Below are 23,672 nucleotides of genomic sequence, written 5' to 3' on the forward strand. Positions count from 1 at the left end.
TTTCTAAAACTTTCATGTTGCATTTAAAATACTATTTTATTTACATTCGCATTGATGTTCATCAGGTTCGGCATTCGAAATATTTGTATTTCAAATTTCGTCCAGCTCCATTGATAATGCAGTTTCACTTAACGATGCGTTGCATCGACGTCAACGCAGATCGATAGCTCTACTCACGGTACAACTCTACAGTATCTTGAGAATGTTCACGGTAATTCGTCATCCATTTCTCTAAACAGTTGGCAGAATTTGTGCGTGCGGTGTGCGGTAGTCTGCCAACGGCGTCCGTTCGTAGGAAAGAGAGAAGGTAGTGAAGGATCCCTTTGTCAGATTAAAGTAAAGCAACTTGGTTGAAAAGGAAGTCTAATATTGAGAAAAGGAAGATCGAGAAAAATCGGGGGTAACTGGGTGGTAGTTCAGCCTCGTTTCGAATTCTCTGACCTCTTGAACTCCCCGCTGGTTTTTTATTTCTCACCAAGTGAATAACAGTGGTACATAGACGAACCCCTGACCCCTCCGCGGGAGGTTCGCGCCTCGGCGCCTAGGCCACATCAAAAGGAAGGAGAAAGAAATTGCGGAAGCGGGAAGGTTAAGAGGACGGCACGAAAGGGAGAACGCGCCGTGTATCACCATGAAGCTAGTTGACCACGTGGTGAGGAGCTTCAAGGTGGCCAAGGTTTTCCGTGAAAATTCCGACCGCATAAACAGCATCGACTTTTCACCAAACGGAGACACTTTGATTTCTTGTTCGGAAGATGACCAGATCGTGATATATGACTGTGAGAAAGGTACCCAGGTGCGAACAGTCAATTCTAAGAAGTATGGTGTAGATTTAATTCATTTCACCCACGCAAAGAATACCGCAATACACAGCAGTACCAAGATTGATGACACAATTCGTTATCTAAGTCTACACGACAACAAGTATATAAGATATTTCCCAGGTCATAGCAAGAAAGTTGTATCGCTATGTATCAGTCCCATAGAAGACACATTTCTCTCTGGTTCTTTAGATAAGTCTTTAAGACTATGGGATTTACGTTCACCTAACTGTCATGGTGTTATGAACGTTTCTGGACGTCCAGTTGCTGCATATGATCCAGAAGGTCTTATTTTTGCTGCAGGTGTCAATTCAGAGTTCATAAAATTATATGATTTACGCAGTTTTGATAAGGGACCATTTGTCACATTTAAATTGTCACAAGAAAAGGAATGTGACTGGACAGGATTAAAGTTCAGCAGAGATGGTAAAACAATATTGATTTCCACGAATGGCAGCACAATTCGTTTGATCGATGCATTTCATGGTACACCTTTACAAACATTTGCTGGTTACTTGAATAACAAAGGAATTGCGATTGAAGCCAGTTTTAGTCCTGATTCCCAATTCGTATTCAGTGGATCTACGGATGGCAGAGTGCACGTATGGAATGCTGAAACAGGGTACAAAGTTTGTGTGCTCAATGGTGATCATCCAGCACCTGTTCAATGTATTCAATTTAATCCTAAGTATATGATGCTAGCATCAGCCTGTACCAATATGGCATTTTGGCTACCCACTGTCGATGAAAGTGCATAAAATTAATGTACAGAATGTCGGGCAAAGCTCGCAAGAATTTACCTAATTTTGTGCAAGAAAGGACTGTAAATTATATCAGTTCAAGGAAGAAATGAGTGTGGACAGTTCTTGGGTATCTGAAACAAGCAGAAATTGCATTTACATTGTGTACAAAATAGAATAACCGATGTATGAGACACTGGTGTTGGAATGAACCCAAGAAGCAGAAGAGTTGATGTAATATCTAGGAGTTTGGTCCGTTTGGCTCATTGGCTCGCCTCGAGTTCATTGTGTACTGTTATGTATTCTGCCATCTTCATTGTTTACATCGTCATGTACTCTATGGTGCGATGAACGTGACCATCATAATAACACCTTGTCAATATTTAAGAACCGTGATATACCATCGCTTCTCTTCTTTCTCAAAGTATACTACAAATATCACTAGTATTTGAATGTGTCATCTTGTGTACATAACTCCTTCTTGTGTACCTGTGTGTAGTATAATGATATTGAATTATCTACCGTATGCTACAAAAACTCTTTGAATTGTATATTTAATTAATTTTTGAGCAATCAATAATTTTACAATGCACTTTGTTATTATTACATCTTTGATTATACCTTAACAAAGTCAGGTCAAGCCATTTATATACATGTATATGGTCATGGCAAAAAAATTGACACATAGTACAGTATCACATTAAAATCATATATTTATATGCATTTTCCAATTGAACGTGTCTTAACATAATTTGAAACGAGTTTGAAGCACAAAAGTGAAAAAAGAAACGAACGAAATTGATAAATTCATACTGATACTTCAAAAATTATTATTGTATACCATGTACACATGAAATTCGCGACACACGCAAATACGTGTGCGCCCGCGTTCAATTCTATAGTATTGGTATCCAAAATTGAGAATTGTAATCGCTGATATCGCGCGCGTAAAAATTGTTATCGATATAAATTAAGCAATTGGGTTACGTTAATTAAAAGTCCCCAGTGGCCGTCCGAAATCAGGGATATTTTCTTTGAACCCAATTACAACCGAGTCTACTTGAGATTTAAATAATGCACGATACGTTGTTAGTGCAGAAGAACGATAGTTATCGAGCTTATTTATTGTGCGTAATAAACACGCGGACGTTTAAAGTAGACGCTCTGTTGACGGCAGTAAGGTATCACGTATTTCTACGACTTCCATGCGATAAAAGTATAATAATTCAGAAAGTATACCACGATGGCACTTACGTTATTGTATATGTATTATTCTAGATATGGTATCGTTTTTAATCTACATGCGTGGAACCGGCGGGCCGGGTGAGAAACATTCGACGATGGTAGGAAGTGCAGTTAAGTCTAATCGTCTCACAGTAGTACAGTAAAGTTTAATGTTTATGTCATCGTGATATGGCATCTCATTTTAATGAAGAAACAAGTGCATACGAATGGACAGGCAAACACGTTCGGACGCTTTAATTCAATGAAAAAAAAAATATTAAATAAATATTTGATAATCCATCTTTTTATATAATGTAATTACAACGGCTAAACAATATTTTCATTTTATTGTACACGCGTTAGAATTGACTTATCGAAATTTCTGTCATCGTTTATCATTGATACGCTCTCAAATTCGAGACTAGTCGCGTCGATAAAATATTACACAATTATGTGTAACTCTCATGTTCATGACTTACTTGTGTATACTCTGCCTGTTCATTTATATATGTCTGCCTTCATCGTCATGTATATACCATTTATATTCACAGTGTCCTTTAGTATTTCTAGACGTTTTCCTTAACATATTTTATGCAAGAGTAGGTGGTTATAATATTCTATATGAAAGCGTGCGTGTGTGCATGTATGTACCGAGCGTGTCACATATTTGCGTATTGTCTATTGATTCTACGACGGTGTATGTGTGTATATGTGCATATGTACGGGAATGTGTTCTCTTTGTATGTTGATGTGTTCGCTTGTGTATCTTCGAGTTTTGCGGGCTCGAGTGCATAACATTGTGTCGTCGAACGCGCGAGTTCGCCTCGTCTTGTAAAATAGTATTTTTCTAAGTGGCGAAACAGCGTGCGCAATTATATATCGCGATACCTGTGTCAAACGAACGAGTGGATAGTACGATGTTATTTAAGAATAGATGTCTTGCGATATTTCTGAGAAATGGGGGGTTAGACTGACGACAAAAAGAACAGAAAAAAAAATATAGAACGAATATTATATTCAACCGATCGGATTTTAGCAAGGGAAAGTTTAATGAACACTGAAGGTGCAGACTTAAAGAATCAGATCGTCTCTCGAAAGTACTACGTATATAGATTAAACACTCTATGTCATACTGCCAACTTGTAATCGAGTAAATGTCCAAACTGAGAGTATCCTAACGCAAACAAATTTTCCGTAATTCGCGGGTAACGCGTGCGAAACACTGTGTTCCCAGAAGGAAAAATGCGAGAGAAATTGTACATATAACTCTGTCAAATTGTGACGGAACGTTCGATCGACAATCGTGCAACCGGGGAATGAAAGTTGAAACGATCGATCGACCGAATATTTGGGTGGCCACCAAGTCCACCTGAATCCATCTTCATTTGTTCAAAGTCAGGGGCGTAAATGTTAGCGATTTCTCTTTTATCGAGATTAATTAACGTTTCCTGTCATTCTTGTATGTATATATATATATATGTATGTATGTGTGTTTGCGCACGCGTGTATGTACGTATGTAGTATGTATGTATGTATGTATATGTATAGAAAACAGAAAAAAAAAAAAAACAAAAAAAGTACGAAACCTTTTTTTACGAATTTAAAATTTTCATCAATCGACCGTGCGTTTACATTCTGTTGCGCGCAACCGGGGTACACAGTCAGTCGATAAAAAAAAGAAAGACACCGATGTTGCGTGAGTGATAAAATTTCTCAACGTTCATTCGACACGTTTACCTTATTATTTTATGCGACATATTCGAGGAAGAATGAAGGACAAATTGGACGGAAGGAAAATGCTGTGCCCGGACTGCGCAACATCCCACTTACGTCCCTGTCGTAATCGTCGATTCACGCGGCCACTTAACATAGGGATTTAGAATTGAACTTAAGATAGGTGTACATCGTTTGTCGATCGGAAGAGTCTTACTAATTAAGAGAGCGTTTTATTAAGGTGCGCCTCAGAAGAAAAAAAAAAAAAATACTAAATGTGATGTGAATCATTAAAATAATTCGTCTGTTTGTAATTGTTTGTGTTTAGACAATCGTTATTTTGCAACGTTTAGTTTTTTGAAGAAACACGATCTCTGTATACGCTTCTAAGTTCCTACGTTAAGTTCTTGTACAAATTACCGTCAAGTGTTTGTATACGAAACCGTAGCCTCATACAGTACTAATTTTTGAACGTTTACATTTTCTGCGCGAATAGAATCAGTCTATTACACACAGAACGTTACATCATAGAGTGTCTTAGAGAACTAGGAACATACGAAATGAACATCAGTCCATCAGTTAGAATGCATTCAGTTTGAAAGGTTGAATAATGACGTAAATATCTTCCAACGGTGAATTATAGAGTACGCACATTTTTAATGTTGTATTTTATCAGAAACAAATCTCAGAACTTCCATCTGGTCTTTCCTTCTTCGTTTCTGTTTGTCGTTACAAACGTCGAAGTACAGAAGTTAACCGCGAAACGGTCGAGTTATTGAATATAATTTGAATTAGTAGGATTTTAAACGTGTGTACTCAGGACTTTTTTCTTCGTAAGCTGTATATTTTTGTTTATGCCTTACGCAAACAAATAGATGTAAAGTAATTAAGAGATACAAGTTAGTAAAATTGTATTACGTAAACAACAACAAATAAGATTTCGCATTGTTTTGTGAAATTGTATATCGTAAAAAACCCATTTGGAAAAAAAAAAGAAAATGTTTCGTGAACACATTTATCTATGTTCCAGTTCGCTAAGTCCAGGGAATATTAATGTCAACAAGTAAAATTTTCTTCCACTGGCGAATAAACGTAATAACATATCAACGCGTTTATTAGCGAATTTTTAATTTAATGTTATTTAGGCGTATTTGAGAAAAGCAGAAATGGATATTATACATCTCATTGAATTTTTCTTGCCGACAACGTGTGCCGATTCGACGATTTAGTGCGCAGAATAACTTTTTATTTTCTTTTTAAATCACTTGAATAGAACGTATGATATTTTACTACAAAAGAAAAAAAGAAAAAAAAAAGAAAAAAAATTCTAATAAAACACTTTTTTTGTACATCAAAATTTGGTCTTATCATTTTATTTCTATACTCGTTTTTGACAACGGTTGGCTATTTACCATTTTGGTAACGTAAATTCAACCTAATTTTGAAAAATAATATTACTACACAATTATTTTTATTATATTAATAGCTGTTCACATTTGCGTTACTTTGCAAAATCATTAACAATATTAGGACATGTAACGCTACGTAACACGTGTGTTAATATAACGTAATTACATCTATGCAGTAAATCGGTGGAGTTTCTAATAATAATACTATTCAAACGTTGTAAGTCACAACGATACAATTTTCCAATACAATTCTGTTTTTTCGCGCGATAAATTTCCCGTTTTGTGATATACGATAGTGATCGTACAAAATTTCGTTTAAACCAGTAATGTCTGATAGTTTATTTTTATACTTTTGTAGGTTGCATCAGTCGCATTTATCGCTGCTGTCTCAGAATTACCACGATTCATTTGTAACTATTTATAGGATTACGGAAGTGCAATATGAACGGATATTGTAAATTACAAAGATCAATTGCAGTCATGATCGCTGTCATAAGAACATTTTATTTAGAATTATTTGTAATTACAGAAATACGACATATTACGAATATTGTAAATCGAAAAACAGGTTCTCGAAATATATCTGAATAATATCTATGATATTCTGTAATTGAATTTTATTTTTCTTATGGAATATATTTCATTTATATTGAATTACTGAAAAAGTCATTCCTCTTTTCTTTTGGATTTTCAAGGAGGTTGTGATTGCTTTTATGCTTCAAAAAAAGTTCGACAAAAATTGTACATTATTTTTACATTATACTATACAGTACAAAGAATATTGTTTAATTATTATTTTATTCCTTTATGGTTTGTATGTGATATAACGTCTTCTCTTTGTCAGAAATTGGAGCTGGTGCCCCTGACATCAAATCTCGACCCTCGGTAGTTTTTGGAAATGCTATTACGTTTTTTATGTTATGTTCCTTACACAGTAAGGACATTAAGCGATCCAGTCCTTGAAAATATTATTATTTAAAACATTGCTTCTTTTAATGTTCATTTTTTTTTTAATATTGTTTATATATAAAGTAAAATACCTAATGCAATCCCACCATGAGGTGGTGCACCACATTCTAAAGCATCAAGCATGTGTGCTAAATAAGATTCGTCTATATTTAACATTTTCAATATTTGTCTTTGCAAATTTGCGTCATGAATTCGTATCGATCCTCCTCCAATTTCTGAACCATTCATAACTAAATCATAATGCAATCCTCTTACCTATAATAAAATAAATATTTTACTTGGTAAAATAAATATTTTATTTAATAAAATGCTACCGAGTACATTATTTAAGTAACAAGCGTAGGTACCTTTGTCGGATTCTCAGAAAGATATTGAATATCGTCCGGATGAGGTTGTGTGAATGGATGATGCATGACTTCCAATTCATTTTCTTCTGTATTAAGTGAAAATAATGGAAAATCAGTAACCCACAACATTTCGTTTCCGGAAACACGAATACTGTGACCTTTACTTTCCAGCAGATTTGTAAATTCAATGCGTACTTTTCCTAATAGCAATTGCTGTCATTTTAAGGCAATGTCAGTATACTTGGAAATTAAAGACGAAATAGGTAAATTTAATTAAACGTGATTATTAATAAATGTATACTTGCAGTGGGCAATTTATGTCCACAAGCTAAGAACAGAACATCTCCTTCATTTAAATTTAATTCCTGTTGTACATTTTCATTTAAAATGTTTGAGTACATTTTATTCGTTTCTGTTGTTAATGATTTATTAAATACTTTTATTTGAATTAATTTCACAGAAGGAAAATAGTCGTGTTGTAGTTTAGAAATATTTTCCTTAACAGATTTTTTAAGGAAATCCTAAAATTTAGAAAATCTATTGTAAATGTGCAAAAGATGAGAAAGAAGAAAGTTAGAAATTATTCATAAACATACATGCTTATTGGGAAAAACCAACGCGTAAATTTCGAAGTTCTGATCCCATTTCATTTTTAAACTTTGTTCTAATGTTGAATGATCAATTATTTCTGTAAGTTTATGAAGCTGAAATATTAACAATATTTGTTGTTCTTAACATTATTTAACAATATTTAAACTAAAAATATATTAAATTTTTACTTGATACGGTATCCTTAAATCTGGTTTATCTGTACCATACAATTCCATAGCTTTGTCATACTCAATGCGTTTGAAAGGAGCAATTATTGGTTCTGATTCTTCAGGCCAAGAATATACTAACAAATTTTCAATTAATTCCATTATTCCCTCGGAATTAACAAATGCCATTTCTATATCTAGCTATGAAATGATATATTTATGAAATGTATTTTTGATATTTAGCATGTATATTTGCAAGTAAATACACACCTGTGTAAATTCAGGTTGTCTATCGTGTCTAGAACTTTCATCTCTATAACATCTAGCAACTTGAAAGTATCTGTCAAAACCACCAATCATCAATAATTGTTTAAACTGTTGAGGACTCTGTACCAGTGAATAAAATTGTCCTGGGTGTCTTGTTGGCACTACAAATTCTTGAGCACCCTATATGTACAAAAATATGAAATTTTAAAACCCCTGCTGTAACAAATTCTGTATATCACTTTGAAATACATACTCCGGGAGTATTTTTGAACAGTGTTGGGGTTTCAATATCCACAAAATTGCATTCTTTAATCAAGTACTCTCTCATTTTTGCTATGACTTGTGAACGTAATCTCAGATTTCTTTGTAATTGAGGATACCTTAAAGATAGATATCTGTATTTCATTTGAATGGCCTCTGTTCCTTTATTAAATTCTCTAACTAAAATCGGAAGATTTGGTTTTGCAACATTTAAAATTTCCAAAGATTTTACTTGTATTTCAATATATCCAGTTTTCATCTGTTTATTTTCTTGCCCTTTGGGTCTCTCGCATACTGTACCCATTACATTTATTACACTTTCAAATGTTAAACTCCTAACTAACTCTTCCAAATCCTTTCTCTAAAATAAAAAATAAGAAATCCTTGATCTTACCTCAAATTGTTAAGTTACCATTACATATTTGTTTTAAATGAATATATCTATATGTGCTCACATCATTTGGTATAAGAAGTTGTGTAGAACCATAAGCATCTCTTAATGTTATAAATTTATGCATTCTTTGAAACTCTAACCAACCGTACAATCGAACATTATCTCCTACATTTTGAATATTTAGTTCACCGCATGTATGAGTCCTTGAAACATATTTATTTACAGGATCTGCGCTTAGTTTCATTGTAGCTTGCTTTTGAACAGCCAGATCATGTATATAAGTTGTTAGTACTGAACAGTATTTTACCATAAACTGGAACAAAATAATATTTATAATTTTATCTAAACAAAATTGGTCAAAATTGTATAAAAGAAAAATAACTTTCACTATTGCAAAATTTAAGATATTTTTTAATGTTCCAACACTAATAATTTCATCAATCATCAACTCTTAATGAATATTTAGACTTACTTTTTGTTTAAATAAACCATTTATGAAAAATAACTTAAGAAATTGATTTTTTGACATGATATAATTGTGAAAACTAAACATCGTTTCTGTAACATATAAATACACAAAGTTTATAAGAAATATACATTATAATTAAAAGTATTCGTATATTTACACTTTGTAAAATAATATAAATACTAATTATATCGAAGACAAAAGCATGTTGATAAGTTTCATATATGTACATACCTAAATATGATTAAATATAACAATTACATTTGTAGACAATTATTCATTCAAATTTTATTTCCGTAATTAAATGAAGATATTAAAAAATAGTTTGATATAATAATTTATGCGTAAGTAGAAGAACAGTTTACTCTGGGTTCTGGGCCCGGTGTGGTTAGATTTGGCATAATTGAAGTGCATCGACGGCGACACTAGTAACGACGAACTTTCTTAGCGTCTAACCGGAATATGGTATAGCGAAAAAGCCGACACATATCCTACCGTACAAGCCATGTTTTACAACGTGAGCTCAGCTTCGTCCGGGTTTGTTAGTGAAATCATCAGTAAAAGGCTTTCAAACAGATCCTGCTTTAGACGACTAAATATTAGGAAGTCGATCGAGGAGTACATGTATAGCAACGGAGGGTTAGTCGAGCACTTGTGAGAGCGCGACCCCTCTGGTGGCGAGCACGGGAGGTGACGCCATATTCTTTTATGTTAACTTTTTATTTTTCTATGTATTTAAATATTTTGTGCAATAATTAAAGGTATCTGAATAGCGTCATATAGATTAGACATCAAGTTGTTTAATGTTGTATAAATTTTCCGTATCAGTTAATGGCAAAATGTAATATGTAAATACATTAGTAATGCATGTTATTTAAGTAACGAAAATATATGAATGCTTTCTTCTTTAAATAATAATATTCAAGTAATTGTATTTCACTACTAATATTCGAATTATGTACAAGTATTCGCATATTCGGAGTATTCGAATTCCTGTAAAACATTGTAATAGTACCAGTTCTAACTTTACATAGGTTCTATTTCAAATTTTACCAGGTCTGTATTCAATGTCATTTTCTAACAGCGGATTGGTTGAATCTATGCACACGCCACGCCTACATTCTGCGTTATGGAGGCGTATCAGAGAAATGAGATACACAGTCTGTTATGGAGAAAGGACTGTGTTCCGCAATGAAGTCTGTATTCGTAATAATTTTGAATACTAATGTGGTTAATAGCGCGTGTTTAAAACGTGAACGGTGATAAACCAGAAGCCATTTGAAAATAATTTGAACATCAAATTGTGCAAGTTAATTAATTTATCGCAGTGAATACGAGTTCTCCTATATTGTGTCATTGACTCGAGACAAAGTGTCAAAATCGTTCAAGCTTGACTTGACTTGTGTTTAGCAAAATTACATTAAGACAAATACTGGAGATTTGTTTACTAAACTTTGCTCAATCATTCAAAATTAGACTATTTAAACCATATATTTCTTAGCCAATCATCGTTACTAAGCAGAAAACTGTTATTGCTTCTACTGTAATTTTATACGGAAACGAAAAGATGTATGTGACGCCAATGCTTTTGTTTTCTTTTTGTTGAATATTTCTCATACCAAGTGTTACGTTTACGTAGTGATTTTAATAAAATATATATTGTACAACGCATTCCATCATTGTCAATAGCTTTTATATATTATGTTTCTTCAGTGTTTCTCTAAACTTCATAAATTTAAATGACAAGACTAAAATTCACTATTCAACTTGTTCGAATTGTTTAATAATCATCATTTAGCACCATAGAATTTGATTTATTAGTTGGTATTAATAGTAAATTTATTTAATGTCTTGCACTATAAATTTTAGTATTTATGGATAGGAATAATTCATGTTGATAAATGTTTATGTTCTTTGGAATAATCATCGTTTTTTAATCTTTATATAAATATCTGTCTAGTTTTTTTTTAGTTATCAATTAATCAATCAGAATAGAGTTTTATTAATATTACTAGTAAAATTAATTATTATTATATTTTAAATTTAAACAGCAATTTGTAAATTACAATATAATTTCAGGTTATTAGATACACAGTGAAATTAAACATTGAATATTATGGCAAATAAGTTCTTCATATGATTGACTATTGATATGTGCTTAAACATGATACCAACGAAAAAAAATTACCAAACACTCATCAGGATGTGTTTCGTTAATGTTCTTTATCACTGATCACATCTTTGCTGAGGTCAGAGAGTGATGCCGGTTCATCAGATCAATGTTAATCCGCCTGACTGGCAACCACCTCTGTCTCTTGGTCCTTCCAATAACAATAGCCCTGCTACTGGTGAAGGTTTACCAGAATGGACACCAAGGGTAAACTTGTTTCATATATTTTCCTATTATACAATTAAACATTATTTTTTTTCTGCTTATCCTTCTCTGTTCAAATATAAATATTATTTAGAATAATATATTCTGACCTTTCAATTACCTTTAACTTATGGTATATACTATCATGTGTAGCTATTGTTTTTACCCCTTATTAAAGTTTTAATAATATTTTTCCTTACTGGAAGAGATTTTAATACTAATATATTTAAGGGAAAAATATATAACATAAGATTTATTTTGTAGGAATCAACATATGCAACAGTAGTTACGATTATACCGGATCATTGTCACTCATCTGTGAGCACATTGTCTTCAAGCAATCATGATATTTGCAGGTAAGTACAAAATCACCTTTAACATCATCTTTAAGAAATTGTGTGTTGGCATAAGGTACATGCTATGAGAAATAAAATAATAGTTAATAAATGTATTGGAATATTCCAAAACATATTATGCATTTTATATGTAAATAAATATATTTTCTTCTTTTATCATAGAATATGCCATTGTGAAGGTGAAGAAGGTGCTCCTCTTTTCGCACCCTGTTATTGCAGTGGCAGTTTACGCTATGTACATCAGGCTTGCCTTCAGCAATGGATAAAAGCTTCAGACACACGTGCTTGTGAATTATGTAAATTCACATTTATTATGCATGCCAAAACAAAACCATTTTGCGAGGTATTGATCCTTTGCACTTATAAATGTATTATTTATTGTGTTAGAAACGAAACTATAAATGACTATTTTTCAATTCATTATGGTAAATAAAAGACAATAATTGATAATTTACAGTGGGAAAAACTTGAAATGTCAGCGCTAGACGTTCGTAAACTATGGTGCGCGGTTGCTTTCCATGCAGTAGCTGCACTTTGTGTGGCTTGGTCTTTATATGTACTTGTAGAACGATCTGTGGAAGAAGCGAGACGTGGATACGTGGACTGGTCTTTCTGGACTAAGCTAATAGTTGTTGTAATTGGCTCTACAGGAGGCTTAGTTTTTATGTACATCCAGTGCAAAGCATACATTACACTATGCAGAAAATGGCGAGCATTTAACAGGTAATTTGTATTTTTAGTAATTATTCTATTTTCTAGTTAAGTATCTTAATTATTTCAAATTATATATCAATCGTAAATGTTATATTTCATTTGTTATATTTATTAATAATATTTTTTAGAGTAATATTTATTCAAAATGCTCCTGAGAAAGTGGTGCTTCCTCCCTCACCTACAGATTCTTTGAGAGAAGTAACGTTACCTCTGAAGGATCCAACTGCCTCGATGCCCGAGCTCAATCATACCTTATTACCCCGTAACATAGATCCTCCATGTGCCTCGCAGATGGTAAAACCAGATTCTACCGCGCCTCCACAGAGGCACGACGCTCAATTGAAACTTTACGTATTTGATAAATTGTCCTCGTCGGAAGACAACTTGTAATACAGTCGGGGTAATATTGACGGCTGCTAATTGTGTATTAATGATTAGCAAAAATGTAATGCAGGCATAAACGTATGTCTAGAATGAGCCGTAATTCTAGACTACAAATACGATTTTGAAAATCGAAGTTTCTATTTCGAAACTGTCAAATGTCCGCCCTTATGGAGCACCTTTATCTGAAACTTAGTACTTCAGTGCTTACATTGACAATGGGATAGCTGAAAATGTCTAGCCATTGGGTTAACATTTTCTCAGACATTTGTGTACATAATTATTGTATCTGTGATGTTATTAAATAAACTTTACCATATTTAAACAATACCGTTCATTTTTCTAATAAACATTCATTTTACAGTAACAGTAGTTGCAATGCCCAGGTAAACAATATCATTATAACATTTAGTATTATTATTTTTTAACAAATTTCATTAAGTTGCTCTTCAAGATCAGAAATTAAAAATAACTTTTATCGAGAAAGATTATAAACTATGTATATTTTAATTAATATAATAGTCAATAGACTAAGTGTCTATTTCGTTGCATCTAAAAGATAATGTATAAATACCACAATTGAAAATAGTACATATTGGAGAGTTGATATTTGCTTCTGAACTGTACTATTTATAATACATAGTCATTGTTTTTTAAATATAAGAAAATATATTCATGTTTTGATGTTTCTAACGATGACCACGTGAGTGATCGAAAATTTTAAACTTTATTCGTTTCCTTGACAAAAACATTCTTAATAAATATTTCAATAACCAATGAAAAGTTTTATTTAAATTTTCACTGAAGTAGTTGATAAATAAAAGCTATTAATTTGATATTGATTTCAGTTTATAACAAGGATGTTAATATTTTAATTATTACATCCGGTTTTTCTTGTGCAAACATGGGGAATTCTCAAGTAGTAGGTATGGCTTGTTAATGTATTTATATAACACTAGCATTTTGATTTTTCAATATGTAAACGAATATGTACAATTAGTTTACCTACATATTAGGAAAATATGTATATTTTTCGTAATAACTTTAATATAAACCTACGTATATTATGTGCTCTTTCAGAATATCAGTTTGTAGTTGGCACCACTAGTCTTCCGGAAATAGTTGCAGGGGGCCTACGATTGTTCCGTTTACAGTGGCAGTGAGCGTCAGTTTGTTGGAGATCTGTTCAGAGGTAAGTTTGTCCATTTGCAATCCACTTTTAATTGTCTGTTGAATATCAATCTGTTTGAAATATGTATTTGATTAAATTAAAAATATTCTAAAGTTTCGGTAGCACTTATTAGTTTTGTTAATAATTATGATACGTTGCGAAAATCATACCATACATAAATATTCGTCTTGCGCGATATCTATTGAAACGTGTTACAGGTAGAGATATAACATTTATTTATTGTACGAATTATAATTGAACACGCATCTATATGTACATATTTGTTACATAATTATAGATGAAACATGTAGTAGAAAATGGGAGTTAAAATTATATCGTAGTGTTCACTTTCCATCGACGAGCGTTAAGCATCGTTACTAAAATGGCGGTTACGTTACGTGTACAGTTTCTACAAAAATTGTTATCGTTGTAGGCAAGCGCGTCGAAATACATACATTTTATTTTATTTTAGGACATTTAAGAGGTTTTTGTATCCATGTATAACAAATGCACTATAAGAATAATTATTGTTCGTGCGAATGTTTTATGTTGAAATATTTTAACAAATTATTGTACTTCTGGAATATAAATTATTTTTTTTATTTTAATTGAATAAGAATTGAAAAGGTTTTCATTGTAGAATTACCTGATTAATAACTACATAAATTTTTGTTGTATGCAGAAACATGTACAGAAATGTACATTATTTCTTAATAATATAGAATATTATTTTAACATTATGGGGTGGGTAATATATGAGAAATAGAAAACTGAGATATAATTCAATGATTTTAAAGAAATTACTTTACTGTTTTAACATGAATGGATGCTTGGTACAATTGTATAAATGTTCTTATAAGTATGAATTATTATTTCTCTTTGTATGTGTAATGTTATATTTTTTAATTTCAGCAATAATTTAATACATATATACATATAAACATGGCGGATAATGATGATCTTTTGGATTATGAAGATGAGGAACAGACTGAGCAAGTAGTTGACGGTAGTGGAGATATACCTTCCAAAAAAGAAGTCAAAGGCACATATGTATCTATCCACAGTAGTGGGTTTAGAGATTTTCTTTTAAAACCTGAAATATTACGTGCAATTGTTGACTGTGGTTTTGAGCATCCATCTGAAGGTACTTATCTTTATAATACAAGTACAAAATACAGTAAAATCTCAATTTAACAGACCTTATTTTAATGAATTCTTGATTTAATTGAAAAAATGTTTAATCGCGTTAAATGAAGTATTTATTGTATACAGTTTTTTTGGTAAGAAACAAAGAAGAGTGACACTGTTCAAAGAGTTTGGTAATCACTGCTCTAATTGGTCTGCTAAATCGAGTAATTACATATTTTTATGTATAAAATGATGATATTAGATAGGGACAACAGATTCTATTATGAATGATATGTATCAATGTGCTGAGTCTTCGTTATTGTTGAATATTTGATCCATATATCGAGCGTGTACCTAATTTTCTATAAATATTATTTACAGTACAACATGAATGTATTCCTCAAGCAGTGCTTGGCATGGATATATTATGTCAAGCAAAGTCTGGTATGGGGAAAACAGCTGTATTTGTGTTAGCGACTCTACAACAATTAGAATTAACGGAAAACCAAGTTTACGTTCTTGTCATGTGTCACACGCGAGAACTTGCTTTTCAAATTAGTAAAGAATATGAAAGATTTAGCAAGTACATGCCTCATGTGAAGGTAAGCTTTATTTATTTTGATGTATTTTAATGAAATTAGCGTTAGAGAATCTTCAAATGATGATACATTTTGTCATAGCCAAGTATGATGACTTTCGTTATTACCACTAACCCCACCTCTGACGAAGATTCTTGTATTAATAATTAATTTAAATTTACGTAAAAATGATGCTTTTTATTTAATAATAAATTGTGTATTGAAATTCTAGGTTGGAGTCTTTTTCGGTGGCTTGCCAATTCAGAAAGATGAAGAAGTTCTGAAAAACACATGTCCTCATATCGTTGTGGGCACGCCTGGTCGTATTCTTGCTCTTGTACGGAATAAAAAATTAAACCTGAAGCACCTGAAACATTTTATACTCGACGAGTGCGATAAAATGCTTGAATTACTAGGTAGCTATAAATACAAGTACTTATATGTTTATGAATTTTCTTGAACGCGAATTCTATTTTCAAACATTTGTTTCCAGACATGCGTAGGGATGTGCAGGAAATATTTAGAAACACTCCACACGGCAAGCAAGTCATGATGTTCAGCGCTACGTTATCCAAGGAGATACGTCCTGTCTGCAAAAAATTTATGCAAGATGTAATTAACCAATCTTCCTCTTCACTTCGATCTTCGATTGCTCCTACTTCGTTGGCCCTGTATTCATACCCAGGACAAAGCTCAGACCATACTATAAATATTGTTGACGGCGCACCCGCGGGTTAGGCTAGTTAGACAACACTTTGAAGAAGTGATACAGAATTCAATAACGAAAAGTCCCTCAATGTCTTTGGATTTTGATTGAATATCAAATTCCACAAATTGAATGTAAAGAGCTACTGCTCCAAAGTGTCCGTCCATTTATCGGATGGCGATATCTGCTCATAAAGGGAATGAAAACCTTCGTTTAATGTCGGTACTCGAATTAATCAAGATGACGGCGATGCTTTAAAAAAATTTCATTTAGTTCCGGTCTTCAATGTTAAAAGTACTTTAATTGTCGGCCGCATATTGAAATTGACTGTTAAAAATGATTACATTCAACATTACGCAAATGTTTGGAAACATTGTCTGTCGGGATGGGACGGGTGGAACAAAATTTGTACATTGTACGGGTAATGATCGAGGCAGGTGTAAAGGGAGGGGTAGATTTTTAAACGAGTTAGGGCAGCATTGGAAACATTTTTCATTTGGGTGGGGGGCTAAGAAGACCTCAAGACAACCTGAAGACAGAAGAGCGCAAGAAAGAAGATGCAAGAGGATATATGGGAAACTGGGGTTAGCTAGGAGATTGAGCAGTTTTGACAGTATTGTTGCAATTACGTAGCATAATGTCTAATTTATTCGCGTTCGTGTAATTGTAATTGAAACAACACATTTTGATATTTTGCAAAAGGCTAGTGGAGGTTGGTAATCTATTAGTAGGAGTGAAAATTGGACAACAATGGAAGTGTTATACATAATTAAAACGTGTCAATCTGTATGTGAAAACAAAGCATAAATCAGTTTGTGTATCACGAATCATGAGCTAATTAAGTCGCGATGTTAGAAAATCTCAGAGGCCGTAAAATTTTGTGATATACGAGCATACCAAGAATATTCGAGACCAATTCTGGGCACGTTCTGAATGTACCAGAATTCGGGAGAAGAGGTTTGGCATCGAGTGGCCAGCGGATGTGTGAAAGAGAACATTCATGGGTGCGCCATCTTAGTTCTGTTGGGGTGACAGCTGAGTTTTCGTTGTTGGCACTACCCAGAGATGGAAGTCGCCGGACCGTATGTAACCAGTATGACTAATCCGATCGACAAATAATTGCAAAAATGAGACGTCGTACAAAAAGTTTTCCAAATCGTATAATACAATTTTCTTTTATAGTAATTGACATGATATTGTCATCAAGGAAGCGGGAGAAATTGGGACATGCATAAAATACTCTGCATCTTCGCATCATTTGTTCTATTCTTTAATTTATCGTTTATTATTTCATGTCTCAAAAATATATATTTTTTTGTTTCTTTTCTTTTTTTCTTTTTTTAATTATTTCATTTGGTCCAACAATGAATTGCACTTATTAATTTTTTTCTTTATTTTCAACTTCAGTAACGATTGAAATTTTAATTTTAACATATTAAAACACAAAAAGTATTAGAGTCTAAAAATTATCAAGGTGTGATAATTGTTAGGGTAAATTAGGTAATCTTGTAAAAAACATTCTTTGCGTAGCCCATGGAAGTCTATGTGGATGATGAAGCGAAACTCACATTGCATGGTCTACAACAGCATTATGTCAAACTTAAGGAGAATGAAAAGAATAAGAAGCTATTTGAATTACTTGATGTTCTTGAATTCAACCAGGTTTGTCCATTATAGGGATCGGTCAAATTATTTATACCACTTATTGAAAAATTCTTATATTTAAATCATCGTAATTTTTGTTCGTCTCGCATCATTATTATTATTATTATTATAGGTTGTTATCTTCGTGAAATCTGTACAAAGGTGTATGGCTTTGGCACAACTTCTAACCGAACAAAATTTCCCTGCTATCGGGATACATAGAGGCATGACCCAAGAAGAACGATTATCAAGATATCAACAATTCAAAGATTTTCAAAAGGTAATAAAGTCAAAGGTTTTGTTTTATTGGACATATTAAATTAATCATGTACAAATAATAATGTATTATTTTTAGCGTATACTTGTAGCTACAAATTTGTTTGGCCGTGGCATGGATATTGAACGTGTAAACATAGTATTTAATTACGATATGCCAGAAGATTCTGATACGTACCTCCATCGAGTAGCCAGGGCTGGCCGTTTCGGTACTAAGGTTAGTCAATTTCACGTATTTTATGATCAATATCTTAAAAGTATTTCAAAATGATTTTTATGGCGCCATCTTTAGTAATAAAAGAGTTAATTTATCAATATTTTAATATTTGCAGGGTCTTGCAATTACATTAGTAAGTGACGAAAGTGATGCCAAAATACTGAATGATGTCCAGGAAAGATTTGATGTTAATATTACAGAATTACCAGATGAAATAGATTTGGCTTCATACAGTAAGTTTTACTATGCGTATTATTTTTAAAAAAAATTTCTTATCAATTAATTAATTTTTTTTTCATTATAGTTGAAGGACGATAAATAGAAATCCATTTCCAAAATATAAACTTGGAAATTAGATTAAGGTAAATATTATTAATTTGCAAATTCTTTTGTAGCCTCTTTAATATGTACATATTCTATTGATTGCAGTTCATGGAAATCGAATCACCATACAATAACACTTATTGTGCACCTACGTTGAGAGCATAGTCATATTTTGTATCTATTTACAATTTCTTTTTCATTCATCCATCAAACTTTGAGAATAATTAATGCACTAGAATTATAATAGCCGAATTATTATTCTCTTAAAGCTACAATAAATAATTCATGTTATCACTGTATAGTACTATTTAAATTTTATTCCACGATTAGCGAGTAAGAATTTTGTATAATAAATTTAAGAGAGTACATTCTATGTCCTCTGTTTCGTGTAAATGCAATAAATATTTCTCTTTTTTATAATTGTTTATTATTTTTTAAATTTTTATTTCATTGTAATCGATCGCTCGCAGTAGGTATATGCTTTAATTTTCACGTAGTCTCTACTTACTCATCGTAATATCATAAGAGAGACGAGTTTTAACTAGGCACGCCGATTGGCCGTAGCGTAGTAACGACGCCTGTTCTTACACGCATTGTCATTGGCTGAGTCGCTCGCAACACAATCGCGTGACGATAGACGTGAACGACATGGCGTAATCGTTCGCTCAGAATACTAATGAATAGAACAAAGATATATCTCCAGTGTTTTCTCGTGGGAATTAAGCGACGCGAAAACCTACTCTCCTTGACCTTGTGCTGTTCAATTTGTCGGTGCCTAGCCAACAAGTCATCTCTCTATGGTACATTTATGCAGCTCATCTGCAATAAGGTTAGGTTCACTTTCATTGCATGCGTTATCGTTATTGGTCGAGGACTGTGAACTAGAACTTTTCGCGGACAAACAGTATATAATCACATAACTATAATACTAAATTGTTAAGTTGAAAAAATAACATTGTAGTACGCAATAAGTATTGTTATATTTTACATTATTTTTCAAATTTCTGTCTTAAAACTATAAGTGAAAACCTTAAAAAGTAAGATATAAAAAAAGATCAAGAAACAATTGTATTGGACTAAAATGTTAACGCAAATATAATTTTATTCGATCCTTGGTTTATTTTGAAATTTGTTCTATATCCAATTTTGTGGATATAGAAACCCCTGGTTAGCACCGCCACGACCAAGAGGCGCAGGACCTCTTCCTCCACGACCAAAGGTACCTGTAGAAGATAATACAGATATTTATTTTCATTTAAGAATAGGCAAACATATAATCATGCTGTCGTACCTCTTCCACTACCGCGTCCCCTTTGGCCTTGTCCTCTTCCTTTCATTTCACCTCGGCCCCTTGATTTCATTTGCACATCTTCCTTTACCATGTCTATAACTTCGTCAGGTATTCTTAAATATTTAATTGTACTACCTCGAATGTAACATTCTGGCATTCTCCAAAATTTATCGCCATCCTAAATGGCACATTAATAATGTAAGTAAAAGTTATTTATACCGATAAATAAAACGTTAATTTTAAAATGTTATTACTATACCCTGGACGTGCATATAACCTCTCTAAGATTTATATTCATCCAACTATCACAGCTAACTAAATGTCCATTGTACGTTTCGCCATTTTTGAGCTCGACAAGCTATGAAATATTGCATTAAATTATTCAATTAATATGTACCTATTAAATGAAATGTAAGATATATCCTTTTTTTTAACATTTCAATACGTACCATAGGATGATTTTGTGCTGTTCTTAATAACGATAAAGGTAACTAAAATATAAAACATTATGCTTTTGAGATGTAGAATTAATGATATTTTAATAACTTGTTTTTTTATATAATAACTTCTAAATATACCATTTTTTTGTATCAATATCGCGTTTATTCAAACACCGACAAGCACATCAAAACAAACGCTTTGAAGAAACTTCTATAACCAGGGTATCCAACAGCCAATGTCACCAAACTGCGCAGGCCAGAACAGTGTGGCCAGATTTGTCATAATTGAGTGCATCGACGGCGTCACTAGTAACGACAAATTTCTTTAGCGTTTAACGGAATGGTGGGAAAAGCCGACATATCCTATCATGCGAATCACATATTACGCCAGGTTAGGTGTGTGTGTATATACCTTTTCTCATTTGCTACAAAATCATAAAAGAAACTTACCAATACTTTGAATTTCTACTGTTGATGTATTTGAAATTAATTTTTCAAATTCCTATTGCAGTGCCACCAAAAAAATATGTCACCTTATTTTCCTTCTTTTTAAACATTTTTTAATTTTAATTATATGAAATAAAAATTTACTTAAAGCATATGATTATATTAATGTGAAAATTTGTCTCTTTTAGACACAAAACACTAAATTATTTTCCGTTAGGTGAAACACATTGGGGAGGACACTGCTACAAGGTAGAAATAAAAATGTAAACATTGATCATGCTTTGAAACAGAGTATATTAAAATAAGTTTAAATAAAGGAATATAATAAGTATTTCAAAATGTGACAATTTATCATAAAAGTCATGTTCATTTAAAATAGTAAACTTTGCACAACATGATACATATTATTCAGCATAAAAATATTACTTTTACTTTTTGACTATTACAATGATTTATAGTAATTTATAACTTATGTATATGGTGTAAAATGAAATTGTGTTGTAATAATATTGTTGTATATACAAAAAGAAAGAGAAAAAGAGAGCAAAGTCACAATGTTGAAATGTTGTACATATAATAAGTAAAAAATATATAAATTATAAATGTAAACGGGTACACTGGTTGAATTTAACAGCTGTTTTACATGTTGGACATTTTTTTAAATTACGTAATGCTTGTTCTAAACATTGTGTACAAAATACATGCCCGCAACGAGTAGATATGGGCCTTATTTTAGAAGAATAATATTCATAACATATTGGGCATAATAGTGGAATTAAACTTTCTGGAGTATAGTCATTGCCACAATAAATTCCATACTTTGGTGAATTAATTTGATCCGTGTTTATAGGTTGCTTTGATGTGGATGTATCTTCAACTGGTATTTCTCTATAAAATTTAATCTATTAGTTTTACGTAAATTTGTTTAAGATTGATAAAATAATTTTATACAAATAGCAAAGTAATACGCACATGACAGAATCGTGAAGCTGTAGTTCTGGTTGGTTAGATAAATTACGCTTTCGTCGCCTTTTTGTTACTGCAATATTGACAGATACATTTTCAGTATTTCTCGTTCGTGATTTTAGTAAGAATTTATTTCCTGGCGAATCTACCGTTAAATCAATATAATCGACTGGATCTGCCATATTTTTATCGAAATCCTTTGTACGTCTTTATTTACAATGTCTGTGACTATGATGTCTACGATTGAAATTATCGAAAGGTTAGAAAATTACCGATATATATTAATTCACTTCATAATTATTTAATATCAATTTAATCCTTTATCGTACTTCTATACTATATACGTAAATATTTAAACAATATCTAGTTTACGACGTTAATGATCACAATTATTAAAATTTAAGTAGAAACTATTTCTTACCAACTGAATCGTACTATACGTTATTCAGCGAAACAAACGAGTCGGTTTAATTTAACCGTTTAAATAAAATCACGTGACAACAACAGATTCTCATTGATCCTAAATCTCTTTAGCGAAGAAAGCAAATTTTTGTTATGTTCTAATATTTAAACAGAAACTAATTTTATTAAATGTTTCGATTGTCACTAGATTTCGAGTTGTAGAAAAGACTCCTTCAGTGAATAAGTATGTAGTAAGAATATTGAAATGATTTTCTTACGAAAGGAAATTGTATGTTTAATTTTCTCCGCTTTAGAGGATCAGTGTTATGTTCAATCAACGGAATAGTAATATTGAAAGTTTATTCATGGTATGTATTCGAATATCTATAAAGTATTTGAAAATTCAAAATTTAGTTACAAAGTTATGCCGGCAATCTTGAATACGGTCCAATCCATTGCTGCCGCTGATCGCTTCTCAAAACGTTACGATAAATACATTAAAACAATAATTAATAACGTTACAATAAAGATGATATGTATATTAAATGTAATGAAATTCAGTAAAGTACTTTGTTTAATGTTATGTTTGAACAACTCATTTAATATCATCTGATTACTAAGTTGCAAACGTTCGTTTTAATAAATTAAACATTTTATAACATATATAATAATTACAAACTGCTATAAAAGTACAGAAAATACACAATTGATAATTTCAATGCTATTTAGTTTTATAATACTTCTAAAAAATTTCTTGAGCATAAATTAGAATAAAAATCATGCGCTTCAAATTATGTTGATTGTTAATATATAAACGTAATTATATACAAAAATTATATAAAAAAACATATGTAGGCACTTTACACGTAATTGCATCATGTATAAATG

At 32.0% G+C, this 23,672-nt stretch overlaps 6 protein-coding genes across 12 annotated transcripts; 3 read left to right on the forward strand and 3 right to left on the reverse strand.

Moving 5' to 3' along the window:
• Positions 1–393: 393 nt before the first annotated feature.
• Positions 394–5,727, forward strand: LOC122397083 (WD repeat-containing protein 82). Of its 2 annotated transcripts, XR_006259078.1 has the most exons (2): positions 394–2,742; positions 2,840–5,727. XR_006259078.1 is itself a non-coding variant. In XM_043395950.1 (1 exon), exon 1 carries the CDS (start codon positions 632–634, stop codon positions 1,577–1,579), a length of 948 nt encoding a protein of 315 aa, XP_043251885.1. In that variant the 5' UTR covers positions 394–631; the 3' UTR covers positions 1,580–5,727. The 2 variants fall into 2 exon arrangements, 1 of the variants encoding a protein (XP_043251885.1); XM_043395950.1 differs by having other exon boundaries at positions 394–5,727.
• Positions 5,728–6,555: 828 nt separating this feature from the next.
• On the reverse strand, positions 6,556–10,062 carry LOC122396766 (aspartate--tRNA ligase, mitochondrial). The gene is made up of 11 exons (XM_043395421.1): positions 9,865–10,062; positions 9,376–9,461; positions 8,965–9,216; positions 8,502–8,870; positions 8,252–8,428; positions 8,003–8,182; positions 7,820–7,927; positions 7,529–7,744; positions 7,224–7,436; positions 6,948–7,131; positions 6,556–6,865 (listed from the first exon to the last, which is right to left on the reverse strand). Exons 2-11 carry the CDS (start codon positions 9,454–9,456, stop codon positions 6,705–6,707), a joined length of 1,941 nt encoding a protein of 646 aa, XP_043251356.1. The 5' UTR covers positions 9,457–9,461; positions 9,865–10,062; the 3' UTR covers positions 6,556–6,704.
• A 437-nt stretch (positions 10,063–10,499) lies between these two features.
• On the forward strand, positions 10,500–13,522 carry LOC122396776 (E3 ubiquitin-protein ligase MARCHF8-like). 4 transcript variants are annotated; one of them, XM_043395437.1, is made up of 6 exons: positions 10,500–10,565; positions 11,449–11,746; positions 12,008–12,099; positions 12,262–12,442; positions 12,557–12,822; positions 12,942–13,522. In XM_043395437.1, the coding sequence occupies exons 2-6, from the start codon at positions 11,630–11,632 to the stop codon at positions 13,201–13,203; spliced, it is 918 nt and encodes a 305-aa protein (XP_043251372.1). In that variant the 5' UTR covers positions 10,500–10,565; positions 11,449–11,629; the 3' UTR covers positions 13,204–13,522. The 4 variants fall into 4 exon arrangements, with proteins under 4 accessions (XP_043251372.1, XP_043251371.1, XP_043251373.1 ...); XM_043395436.1 differs by having other exon boundaries at positions 10,510–10,938; XM_043395438.1 differs by lacking the exon at positions 10,500–10,565 and adding an exon at positions 10,612–10,628.
• Positions 13,523–14,326: 804 nt separating this feature from the next.
• Positions 14,327–19,608, forward strand: LOC122397045 (ATP-dependent RNA helicase WM6). 2 transcript variants are annotated; one of them, XM_043395864.1, is made up of 11 exons: positions 14,327–14,386; positions 15,278–15,509; positions 15,875–16,095; positions 16,304–16,487; positions 16,565–16,683; positions 18,308–18,439; positions 18,555–18,701; positions 18,777–18,914; positions 19,030–19,147; positions 19,219–19,276; positions 19,344–19,608. In XM_043395864.1, the coding sequence occupies exons 2-10, from the start codon at positions 15,308–15,310 to the stop codon at positions 19,230–19,232; spliced, it is 1,275 nt and encodes a 424-aa protein (XP_043251799.1). In that variant the 5' UTR covers positions 14,327–14,386; positions 15,278–15,307; the 3' UTR covers positions 19,233–19,276; positions 19,344–19,608. The 2 variants fall into 2 exon arrangements, with proteins under 2 accessions (XP_043251799.1, XP_043251800.1); XM_043395865.1 differs by lacking the exon at positions 14,327–14,386 and adding an exon at positions 14,489–14,583.
• A 108-nt stretch (positions 19,609–19,716) lies between these two features.
• Positions 19,717–21,285, reverse strand: LOC122397046 (U6 snRNA-associated Sm-like protein LSm4). Its single transcript, XM_043395867.1, has 5 exons — positions 21,108–21,285; positions 20,979–21,020; positions 20,789–20,887; positions 20,530–20,707; positions 19,717–20,461 (listed from the first exon to the last, which is right to left on the reverse strand). The coding sequence occupies exons 1-5, from the start codon at positions 21,108–21,110 to the stop codon at positions 20,373–20,375; spliced, it is 411 nt and encodes a 136-aa protein (XP_043251802.1). The 5' UTR covers positions 21,111–21,285; the 3' UTR covers positions 19,717–20,372.
• A 634-nt stretch (positions 21,286–21,919) lies between these two features.
• Positions 21,920–22,902, reverse strand: LOC122396845 (E3 ubiquitin-protein ligase RNF4-like). Of its 2 annotated transcripts, none has more exons than XM_043395548.1 (3): positions 22,804–22,902; positions 22,389–22,619; positions 21,920–22,304 (listed from the first exon to the last, which is right to left on the reverse strand). In XM_043395548.1, the coding sequence occupies exons 2-3, from the start codon at positions 22,562–22,564 to the stop codon at positions 22,013–22,015; spliced, it is 468 nt and encodes a 155-aa protein (XP_043251483.1). In that variant the 5' UTR covers positions 22,565–22,619; positions 22,804–22,902; the 3' UTR covers positions 21,920–22,012. The 2 variants fall into 2 exon arrangements, with proteins under 2 accessions (XP_043251483.1, XP_043251484.1); XM_043395549.1 differs by lacking the exon at positions 22,804–22,902 and adding an exon at positions 22,712–22,793.
• Between the last annotated feature and the right edge of the window lie 770 nt (positions 22,903–23,672).

Source organism: Colletes gigas, unplaced genomic scaffold (assembly GCF_013123115.1).
Source record: "Colletes gigas isolate AHSC1104 unplaced genomic scaffold, ASM1312311v1 Colletes_gigas_Sc00008, whole genome shotgun sequence".
NCBI classification, from domain to species: Eukaryota; Metazoa; Arthropoda; class Insecta; order Hymenoptera; family Colletidae; genus Colletes; species Colletes gigas.